Source organism: Cherax quadricarinatus, chromosome 22, assembly GCF_038502225.1.
Source record: "Cherax quadricarinatus isolate ZL_2023a chromosome 22, ASM3850222v1, whole genome shotgun sequence".
Lineage (NCBI taxonomy): Eukaryota > Metazoa > Arthropoda > Malacostraca > Decapoda > Parastacidae > Cherax > Cherax quadricarinatus.
In genome coordinates, this window is record NC_091313.1 from 29,760,735 (window position 1) to 29,771,919 (window position 11,185).

At 47.5% G+C, this 11,185-nt stretch overlaps 1 protein-coding gene and 1 long non-coding RNA gene across 2 annotated transcripts in view; one reads left to right on the top strand and one right to left on the bottom strand.

Annotated features, from left to right (window-relative positions):
- Positions 1 to 277: 277 nt before the first annotated feature.
- LOC128689726 (uncharacterized) overlaps positions 278 to 11,185 on the bottom strand; it is a 29,407-nt gene continuing 18,499 nt past the window's right edge. Inside the window, exon 3 of the long non-coding RNA XR_011392323.1 lies at positions 278 to 353. This is a non-coding gene — a long non-coding RNA (uncharacterized lncRNA). The remainder of the gene's footprint in view (positions 354 to 11,185) is intronic.
- Positions 9,926 to 11,185, top strand: part of LOC128689724 (ADAMTS-like protein 4) — a 70,497-nt gene continuing 69,237 nt past the window's right edge. Inside the window, exon 1 of the mRNA XM_053778127.2 lies at positions 9,926 to 10,859. Coding sequence (XP_053634102.1) covers positions 10,836 to 10,859 — 24 coding nt within the window. The 5' untranslated portion in view covers positions 9,926 to 10,835. The remainder of the gene's footprint in view (positions 10,860 to 11,185) is intronic.

Sequence of the window (11,185 nt, forward strand, 5' to 3'; positions counted from 1 at the left end):
CGTCCTTGGTGTTATGATAGTTTAACAGGATTATACCTACATACACCACTGACAAACCTAAAGGCACTTGGACTATGAAATTAGTTCATTATTCACCTTCATGCTGCAGTCTTTATGTAGGCATTTTAGATTTTATTATTTCTGATCAGACGAAAGGTTCTTTAACTAATAACGAAGGTCAAACCATAGGTATACAATACCTATGAGAAATTACACACGTGAAACTTCTGGATGTCTTTTACTGCAGGCATATCGCCAGCCAGTGGCTTTGTCAATACGAGAAGACGTCAGAAGATGGGGCACTCAGTCCGTCAGCCTGGAAGTCGGTGTTCAGCACCCAGGTCTTGGTGAATCTGAAGCAGAGGCAGAATGAGAGATTCCCACCTTCAGATAAAGATACGCAAGAGTTCCACATGTGTTTAATTCCTCATCCACTTCATTAATATTTCTTCATATTTACAGGAATAGAATATAGTTGTTTAGAGTAAATGGTCTAAAAACTTTCACTAGTGATGAGTATTGGTTAATTTCCCACAGTTCGATCTGACGCAACGTGATTCCGTACTGCTGGTGTAGTCTCAGTTTCTGCTTCGAACGGGACTTGAATCCCTAATTATGCACGTCAACATCCTCCCACGTCTCTCAAGATTTGCTCATGAAGTTTTATCTACAAAACAATTGTCACTAGTATAAATAGCCTCAGTTCAGCACATTGCTTTTTTTTTTTTACGTAGTTATAAAAAAAATAAGAAATGAGTTCAGTTTCGGCTGTGATCGAAGGTGGTTCTGGAATTGCTATTGGTTCCTCCGATCAGTTATACTAACGCTTTATCTATTATTAACCAATACTTGAACGCCTCAGGTGTTTTAACAGAGTTTGCCAATACTGAGTAATCTTTAATGATCATATCGCTGCTATACATCAAAACGTTAGGAATTAATTACTTAAAGCTATAAAAGGGTTCTTTCCAATATATCCTGTTCCTGTCCAGTCAAGTGAGGGAGAGGTTTGCCTCAGAGCTGGCGAGAGGCTTGCCTCAGAGCTGGCTTGCCTAGCAAACAACCCGAATTAGTTACGCCAAGATGTGTGTGACCGTGTTCCTGATAACAGGGCTTGAACGCTTGTAAAAGCGTGTCACACTGATCTTCAAAGAGGTTAATATTGTCTACAAACTACTGCAGATCGAGCAAGTTATAAATAAGGACCACGTAGTTGACAAAACGAATAATCCCAGATCTGTTTGCATCGTTTATCCTTCCTACCTCGTTCGTCGGGAAAGCATCTTTCACACTACGTATCAAAGACGACCAGGTAACCCTCACTTAAGTTAACCAGGCGTAGGTAACCGGTGCTGGTAAGGCAGGTTATGTCACGTATACCAGGCTTCACGAACGACAACCTCAATATACAGATATAGGTAGGTATAATATTTCTCAGGAAACAGGACAAGTGTTTCCTGACGCGGGTCTTAGTCACATGATGACCCACAGCTGGAGCCTTTTTTAACCGAGGACTTCCGCTGGCCTACCGGTCCACCTCTTTAAAAAATCATGGTTAATATATAGGTATATGTCGTGGGTTAAAGTTATCAGTTATTTTTATCGTGCGTGTCCTGAAAACACAAATATTAATAATAATACTCTATACATTTTTCATAATAAATTGATAGAGGGCGTGTGAGAATATTCTCAGGAGGCACACATCGAAGTCAGCGAGTGGGTGAGGCATCGTTCACTCGGACGCCGAGAACTAGTAACTAATTTACCTGTAATCCGCTGAGTTCCTCACAAGGCGTCTCAGAGATACCAACTTTTTAAGTTGCTGTTGACTAGTGAGCGAGTCACTAGTTAATGGTCCAAGTCGGACCGAAACGTCGTCATAAGTTTCATTCTCCCACGTGAGGGTTATTTGTATATGAAGCTTCATTATTAAGGTCCTTATCGTCGAACTATTGGTTTGCTTATAGAAGCTCGCACTGGTCATGATGCAGCTCTCTCTACCAGCCTTCCCTGAAACTGGACCGTAATGCGACCGACGAATCTTTTCGCGTTCAGCAACAGACTGCTATAGCGTATTTGAGATTTGTGCCTTGAAAGGTACGTTCCATGAAAACTGCTAATTCCGTCGGGGTTAAGTTCTTTTTTGAAGTTCATTTAATTTCCAAAACTGATAAATAAATTACTATTACTTAATAATTACGCTCTCTGGTTTGGAAGTAGAATGTACACACACACGCGCGCGCCAAAAAAAAAAAAAAAAAAAAAAAAAAAAATTTGGGCAGTGTAAAGGTCGAGAGAATCCAGACGGGAGAACAGACTCGCAGTACGACACACTAGATGGTACAGCAATGCACCCACTCTTCAGCACTACCCACTCCTCCACACCACCCACTCTTCAGCACTACCCACTCCTCCACACCATCCACTCTTCAGCACTACCCACTCCTCCACACCACCCACTCTTCAGCACTACCCACTCCTCCACACCACCCACTCTTCAGCACTACCCACTCCTCCACACCATCCACTCTTCAGCACTACCCACTCCTCCACACCACCCACTCTTCAGCACTACCCACTCCTCCACACCACCCACTCTTCAGCACTACCCACTCCTCCACACCATCCACTCTTCAGCACTACCCACTCCTCCACACCACCCACTCTTCAGCACTACCCACTCCTCCACACCACCCACTCTTCAGCACTACCCACTCCTCCACACCATCCACTCTTCAGCACTACCCACTCCTCCACACCACCCACTCTTCAGCACTACCCACTCCTCCACACCATCCACTCTTCAGCACTACCCACTCCTCCACACCATCCACTCTTCAGCACTACCCACTCTTCAGCACTACCCACTCTTCAGCACTACCCACTCCTCCACACCACCCACTCTTCAGCACTACCCACTCCTCCACACCACCCACTCTTCAGCACTACCCACTCCTCCACACCATCCACTCTTCAGCACTACCCACTCCTCCACACCACCCACTCTTCAGCACTACCCACTCCTCCACACCATCCACTCTTCAGCACTACCCACTCCTCCACACCATCCACTCTTCAGACTACCCACTCCTCCACACCACCCACTCTTCAGCACTACCCACTCCTCCACACCATCCACTCTTCAGCACTACCCACTCCTCCACACCACCCACTCTTCAGCACTACCCACTCCTCCACACCATCCACTCTTCAGCACTACCCACTCCTCCACACCACCCACTCTTCAGCACTACCCACTCCTCCACACCACCCACTCTTCAGCACTACCCACTCCTCCACACCATCCACTCTTCAGCACTACCCACTCCTCCACACCACCCACTCTTCAGCACTACCCACTCCTCCACACCATCCACTCTTCAGCACTACCCACTCCTCCACACCATCCACTCTTCAGACTACCCACTCCTCCACACCACCCACTCTTCAGCACTACCCACTCCTCCACACCATCCACTCTTCAGCACTACCCACTCTTCAGCACTACCCACTCTTCAGCACTACCCACTCTTCAGCACTACCCACTCTTCAGCACTACCCACTCCTCCACACCACCCACTCTTCAGCACTACCCACTCCTCCACACCACCCACTCTTCAGCACTACCCACTCCTCCACACCAGCCACTCTTCAGCACTACCCACTCTTCAGCACTACCCACTCTTCAGCACTACCCACTCCTCCACACCACCCACTCTTCAGCACTACCCACTCCTCCACACCACCCACTCTTCAGCACTACCCACTCCTCCACACCATCCACTCTTCAGCACTACCCACTCCTCCACACCACCCACTCTTCAGCACTACCCACTCCTCCACACCATCCACTCTTCAGCACTACCCACTCCTCCACACCATCCACTCTTCAGATTACCCACTCCTCCACACCACCCACTCTTCAGCACTACCCACTCCTCCACACCACCCACTCCTCCACACCATCCACTCCTCCACACCACCCACTCTTCAGCACTACCCACTCCTCCACACCACCCACTCTTCAGCACCACCCACTCTTCAACACCGCCCACTCCTCAACACCGCCCACTCCTCAACACCACCCACTCCTCAACACCACCCACTCTTCAGCACCACCCACTCTTCAGCACCACCCACTCTTCAGCACTACCCACTCCTCCACACCACCCACTCTTCAGCACTACCCACCCCTCCACACCACCCACTCTTCAGACTACCCACTCCTCCACACCACCCACTCTTCAGCACTACCCACTCCTCCACACCACCCTCTCTTCAGACTACCCACTCCTCCACACCACCCACTCTTCAGCACTACCCACTCCTCCACACCACCCACTCTTCAGCACTACCCACTCCTCCACACCACCCACTCTTCAGCACTACCCACTCTTCAGCACTACCCACTCCTCCACACCACCCACTCTTCAGCACTACCCACTCTTCAGCACTACCCACTCTTCAGCACTACCCACTCCTCCACACCACCCACTCTTCAGCACTACCTACTCTTCAGCACTACCCACTCTTCAGCACTACCCACTCCTCCACACCACCCACTCTTCAGCACTACCCACTCCTCCACACCATCCACTTTTCAGCACTACCCACTCCTCCATACCACCCACTCTTCAGCACTACCCACTCTTCAGCACTACCCACTCCTCCACACCACCCACTCTTCAGCACTACCCACTCCTCCACACCACCCACTCTTCAGCACTACCCACTCCTCCACACCATCCACTCTTCAGACTACCCACTCCTCCACACCACCCACTCTTCAGCACTACCCACTCCTCCACACCAGCCACTCCTCCACACCATCCACTCCTCCACACCACCCACTCTTCAGCACTACCCACTCCTCCACACCACCCACTCCTCCACACCATCCACTCCTCCACACCACCCACTCTTCAGCACCACCCACTCCTCAACACCACCCACTCCTCAACACCACCCACTCCTCAACACCACCCACTCCTCAACACCACCCACTCCTCAACACCACCCACTTACCACCTTGCAAGAACAACGTTCATTTCCTCCACAATACCAGTAAAAGCAATCACTGGAGTACTTGAGCCGAGGATCAATGATCAAGCCACTGCTAGAATACTGGTGCAGTTTCGGAGATTAAGCAGCCGGTGGTGTACCTGTTCTGGGTATCAGTGCTTAGGTAATTACCAACATGCTAACGCTAGGCTCCCACACAATTATAAAACAAGCATCACATTTTGCTTTTGTATTGTTCATATGAGTTTGATGTACAAAATAAGGCAATGTTCACGTTAGTTACTGATCATTTGGGCTGTGTTGCCTACGTTGATGTGCGTGTTGCTATCCCAAACAGCTTGATTGATCAGGCCATCAACTAAGAAGTTTGATTTGGGACCGAAACGATGGGGCGATGACCCTCTAAACTGACTACAGGCTGATCTATAGATGGTATATTTTGGCTAATTTAACCGAAGAATTGCATATAAATCTCATAACATCAGTGATACAAGATTAGCAAACCTTAAATAAGCATTCAGAAATTTTAGCAAAGAATCTTCGACTAACGTATGGAAATAAATGTGCTAAGGATCCACACATTAGTAAACCAATGATGTGGCAACGTGTCTGGTCTGCTTTTCTCGATGATCTTTCATCATTTTATAAATACACGTTTGTCCGAGAGGAATCTAGCAGCAGCGGGTCCAGCCCCGCATTATACCAGCGATGGAGCGGAACCAAGCAATGATGTTTATGCAACGCAAATGGAAGAGATTCGTCAAGGAGCAGCCATGAGGGAGTTGATACAGGCGCCGCTCAAGTGCTATCAGCTTATTAATATAGTCCTCTGATGTACAGCCCGAGGGTTGCCACCACAACACCCCCCTGTTGTTGTTGTTGTTGTTGTTGTTGTTGTTGCTATTGGTGGTGGTGGTGGTGGTGGTGGTGGTGGTGGTGGTGGTGCTGCTGGTGCTGCTGGTGCTGCTGGTGCTGCTGGTGCTGCTGGTGCTGCTGGTGCTGCTGGTGCTGCTGGTGCTGCTGCTGCTGCTGCTGCTGCTGCTGTAGGCTTGCGTACATTCCAGTCACACAAATGGAATTCTGTCTGCCCAGAATCCCGGGTAATGAACAGGCTGATGCATCCTTCGGTAGGCTTTTGACTGACATTTTGGGTCATTTACAGCGGGGGAGGTGTCTGTCACAACAGATGATGCAAACACCTGATCGTTCTGTTATTTCTATTATTACATTTGTGAGGCAACAGTAAACCCGCAAGCATCAAATATATTACCTGAGGAATGAGAAATAATGAGGTTTATTCCGAGAGGAATGATGGCTCCAATTCCTTAGATCAAGAGCCTTTTACCAACATCAAGGCGCCCTCTCTGATGAGTTTGTTGATAATCTTTGCTGCTGTACTTAACCTCATAACAGGAATTCGACATTAAATGTGACCTTTTTTGCAATGCAATTTAAAATCGGCTGCTCCTCAAAAACTTCTTATCAGTATCCTTTGCGACTGCCGAGACGAGTAATGAGAGGGATCAGTTTGAACTGCTTTATAATTGGCCGAGTGACAAGAAGTCCCAGGAGGTGGGACCCAGAGCGTGTGCCTGAGGCGATAAGTAACACGTTCCTGGGTGTATGGAGAATGCCAGTGAGCAGATACCCATTGGCGGGCAAGCTGTTATTTAAAAGGCACTTTAAGCAGGGAAGACCTTTATTTTTTACATCACTTTTTTCCACTGTGGATGAAATGTAATATAAAATTCTTACCTGCTTCGAGTGTCACGAAACCGTAATAACACGATTGGAAACAAAAATACGGTATGGATGGGATGTGAACCCATTATAAACGATTTTTAAGACTTCATCGCCATGCGTTCAAACCTCCACCCGTTCCGTGGACTGCTTAGATTGAATAGTCAGCTCACACCAGCCAGCGTCTGCCTAGATAATAAACAGATGGTTGCTCAAAAAAAGGGGATGTCAAGGTGGAAACACCAGTAGCCAAAATTTTCCAAGAAGAGTACCGGTTCCAGGGTTGATCCTTCTTGGTACCCCATTCGTCACGTTCGTCTTCATGATACTTCCTTTCAGAAATGTACCGACTTTTTAGGGTCTCTTTGATCCTCTGTATCTCTGCCTGATCTTCCCATTAGTTATTACTCTTTCAGTATGGTACAGCGCCTAATGTTTTCTTGCAACTCGTGAATATGCAAGGCGCCCTATCCATCCCCTTCCTGTTTCATTGCGTGCATGTAGAATGGGGGAAAATCCGGAAAAGGGTAGCTCCAATTCCATGGATCAAGAACCCTTTACCAACATGAAGGCATTCCTCCTTTCCTTCAGTCTCCGTCATAAACTTTCAGGGTCGATGGGAGGTCCATCCTTGTGAGAGGAGGCAGTCAAGGAGCTCCCCACAGCCAGCATGAGTCTTGTGAACTCTTCCTGGAAGTAGTGGTGAAAGTAGTTGACACGGGGCATCCCTGGGAAGCGTGACGCAAGTCTTGGAATCTGTCGTGTGATATTCTACGACCACGTGCTGGGTTGTTAGTTTAGGGGCTGTACAACCACGTGTTGCGATGTGTCGAGTAGTGGTGTACAACATTTGTTTGGGAGGTGTCGTGTAGTGGTGTACAACATTTGTTTGGGAGGTGTCGTGTAGTGGTGTACAACATTTGTTTGGGAGGTGTCGTGTAGTGGTGTACATCATTTGTTTGGGAGGTGTCGAGTAGTGGTGTACAACATTTGTTTGGGAGGTGTCGAGTAGTGGTGTACAACATTTGTTTGGGAGGTGTCGTGTAGTGGTGTACATTTGCTTGGGCTGTGTCGTGTAGTGGTGTACATCATTTGTTTGTGAGGTGTCGTGTAGTGATGTACATCATTTGCTTGGGAGGTGTCGTGTAGTGGTGTACATCATTTGTTTGGGAGGTGTCGTGAAATGGTGTACATCATTTGTTTGGGAGGTGTCGTGTAGTGGTGTACATCATTTGTTTGGGAGGTGTCGTGTAGTGGTGTACATCATTTGTTTGGGAGGTGTCGTGTAGTGGTGTACATTTGCTTGGGCTGTGTCGTGTAGTGGTGTACATCATTTGTTTGTGAGGTGTCGTGTAGTGGTGTACATCATTTGCTTGGGAGGTGTCGTGTAGTGGTGTACATCATTTGTTTGGGAGGTGTCGTGAAATGGTGTACATCATTTGTTTGGGAGGTGTCGTGTAGTGGTGTACATCATTTGTTTGGGAGGTGTCGTGTAGTGGTGTACATCATTTGTTTGGGAGGTGTCGTGTAGTGGTGTACAACGTTTGTTTGGGAGGTGTAGTGTAGTGGTGTACATTTGCTTGGGATGTGTCGTGTAGTGGTGTACATCATTTGTTTAGGTGGTGTCGTGTAGTGGTGTACATCATTTGTTTGGGAGGTGTCGTGTAGTGGTGTAAATCATTTGTTTGGGAGGTGTCGTGTAGTGGTGTACATCATTTGTTTGGGAGGTGTCGTGTAGTGGTGTACATCATTTGTTTGGGAGGTGTCGTGTAGTGGTGTACATCATTTGTTTGGGAGGTGTCGTGTAGTGGTGTACATCATTTGTTTGGGAGGTGTCGAGTAGTGGTGTACAACGTTTGTTTGGGAGGTGTCGTGTAGTGGTGTACATTTGCTTGGGATGTGTCGTGTAGTGGTGTACAACACTTGCTTGCTATGTGTCGTGTAGTGTTGCAGGACCACGTGCTTGGAATGTGTCGTGTAGTGTTGCAGGACCACGTGCTTGGTCTTGTCTGCTGTAGCGTCTTATCCTTTACAACATTAACATAAACATGGAGATGTGGTAATAATTTTTTGCTCTTAATATTTAAGTTGCAGAGACCCAAGTACAAGCGTCACACACTCTTAATTATTCTCTTTTATACAGCATGTAAAAAAAAATTAGGATTACGAAAAAATATTGCATAAAAAAACAAACCACGAAAACATATGATGTGATGCGAGAAAATACCACAGTGAAGGGAAAAAATCCTTTTTTGGTATACGAAGAAATGTTCCCAGATGTGAAAAATCATCAAATGTTTTAGATCAATTTTTTTCACTTTTTTTTTTTTTTTTTTTTTTACATTTGTAGTCACCAGTTTATTTTTTTTTCTTATGATTGAAGGGATACATGTTTAGTAGGTCAGAGGTAAACCAAACAGAAGGAGTCTGCACCATAAGTCACCTGTACCATCAAGCAGGACTAGTCTCCACTGGGTCACCCGAGACTCGACCCGGCGTCTAGATACAGTTTTCCTGACCAAATTACTCCCCCCATATGTCATTGTTTAGTCACTTCAAATGAGTAAGCAGAAGCCGAGTTCATTCTAAAAATCCCACACGAGGAATGACAACAACAAAAGGTCACCCTGGATAATGTTTCCATCTTGCATACCGCGGAAATATTCTTGTTTGAAAAGAATTTTGTTTCTCATAATAAGATTATATTCCGGGTTTTATATACTTGATTTATTTTTACAATGATCTTGATGCCTGGTCTCAGACCGGGCCGCGGGGGCGTTGACCCCCGAAACCCTTTCCAAGGATACATATTTTGTACCTAGAGAAGGTTTCGGGAATCAACCTCCCCGCGGCTGGGTCTGTGACTAGGCCTCCTGGTGAATCGGGGTCTGATCAACCAAGCTATTACTGCTGGCCACACGTAGTGCTGTCTGGCAAAGAAATATTTGCAGGTTAAGGCGGAGATTACGATAGTGAATTGTCGTACCCCATAAAAAGCAAGGTGTGTTGGAGGTGCGTGCTTGTGTGAGGGGAGGTGTGGTAAGAGGGATCCGTGGGTGAGTGGGGGAGGTGGAAGAGGGGCGTGATGAGGGGTGATAGGATGGGGGAGGCGTGTTGGAGGTGGAGGGAGGGAGGAGGGTCAGCGGGAAGTTGAGAGATGGTGGAGGGGCCTTGAGGTGGTCAGTCGGCGACACTCATTACCCCTGACAGGGCGTGTCGAGCCCTCGCCCGAAGACCTCACGTTGACCACATCATCTGGAGTCACTCTTGTTACTCACCTCACAGGAGACGCACTGTCCACTTCGTCAGGAGCCCCTACCTTATTCTCGCCCAAAACTCCACTACGTCAAGAGCCCCCCCCCCTCCCCTTTACTCTCACGTCAGCCACCGTCAGGAACCTCTCACGTCAACCACCGTCAGGAACCTCTCACGTCAACCACCGTCAGGAACCTCTCACGTCAACCACCGTCAGGAACCTCTCACGTCAACCACCGTCGGGAACCTCTCACGTCAACCACCGTCTGGACCTCTCACTTGTTGACCACCTTGCTAGGGGCTCTTGCTTTGCCCACCCCACTCGGAGTTTTCCCTTTTTCCTCTCAGTTGCTCACTTTTCGAATTTTCTAGCTTGAGTACCTACGTGGCAACTTACCCCATCACAACACCTGGTGACGTGAACGATAAACACGAATGTAAGTATCTGGTGGACTCGTGTGAATCACAATGTTTGTTATGATCCAATATAGTTCAGGCTTAACCACGTACGTGCATCTAAGTGCCTTAAAATCTACAGAATAATATAAACCATAAAGTGCCACTCTAGATCAACGAATTAAAAGTATTATGCTGATTTTCCGAAGAATCTTGGAGGAATCTTGAAGATATATACAACTTTGTACAATAAAAATGTGAGAGGAAAATCTGTAGGCAGTTGCAGACCGCTGGAAGGGCATTGACAGTGACGGATGTGGAAGCGAGGGGAGAGAGTGTGAGAGGGAGAGTGAGGGGGAGGACGGGGAGAGGACAGTGAACATCCAGATCCCCTCGGTGACGTCTTCTCCTCACCTGCCACAATGACATCAATGTACTTCCTGCTGGTGAGTAAAAGGAATGAGCCTGTTGTGTGTGTGTGTGTGTACTCACCTAGTTGTACTCACCTAGTTGAGGTTGCAGGGGTCGAGTCCAAGCTCCTGGCCCCGCCTCTTCAATGGTCGCTACTAGGTCACTCTCCCTGAACCATGAGCTTTATCGTACCTCTGCTTAAAGCTATGTATGGATCCTGCCTCCAGTACATCGCTTCCCAAACTATTCCACTTCCTGACTACTCTGTGGCTGAAGAAATACTTCCTAACATCCCTTTGATTCATCTGTCTTCAGCTTCCAACTGTGTATGTGTGTGTATGTGTGTATGTGTGTGTGTATG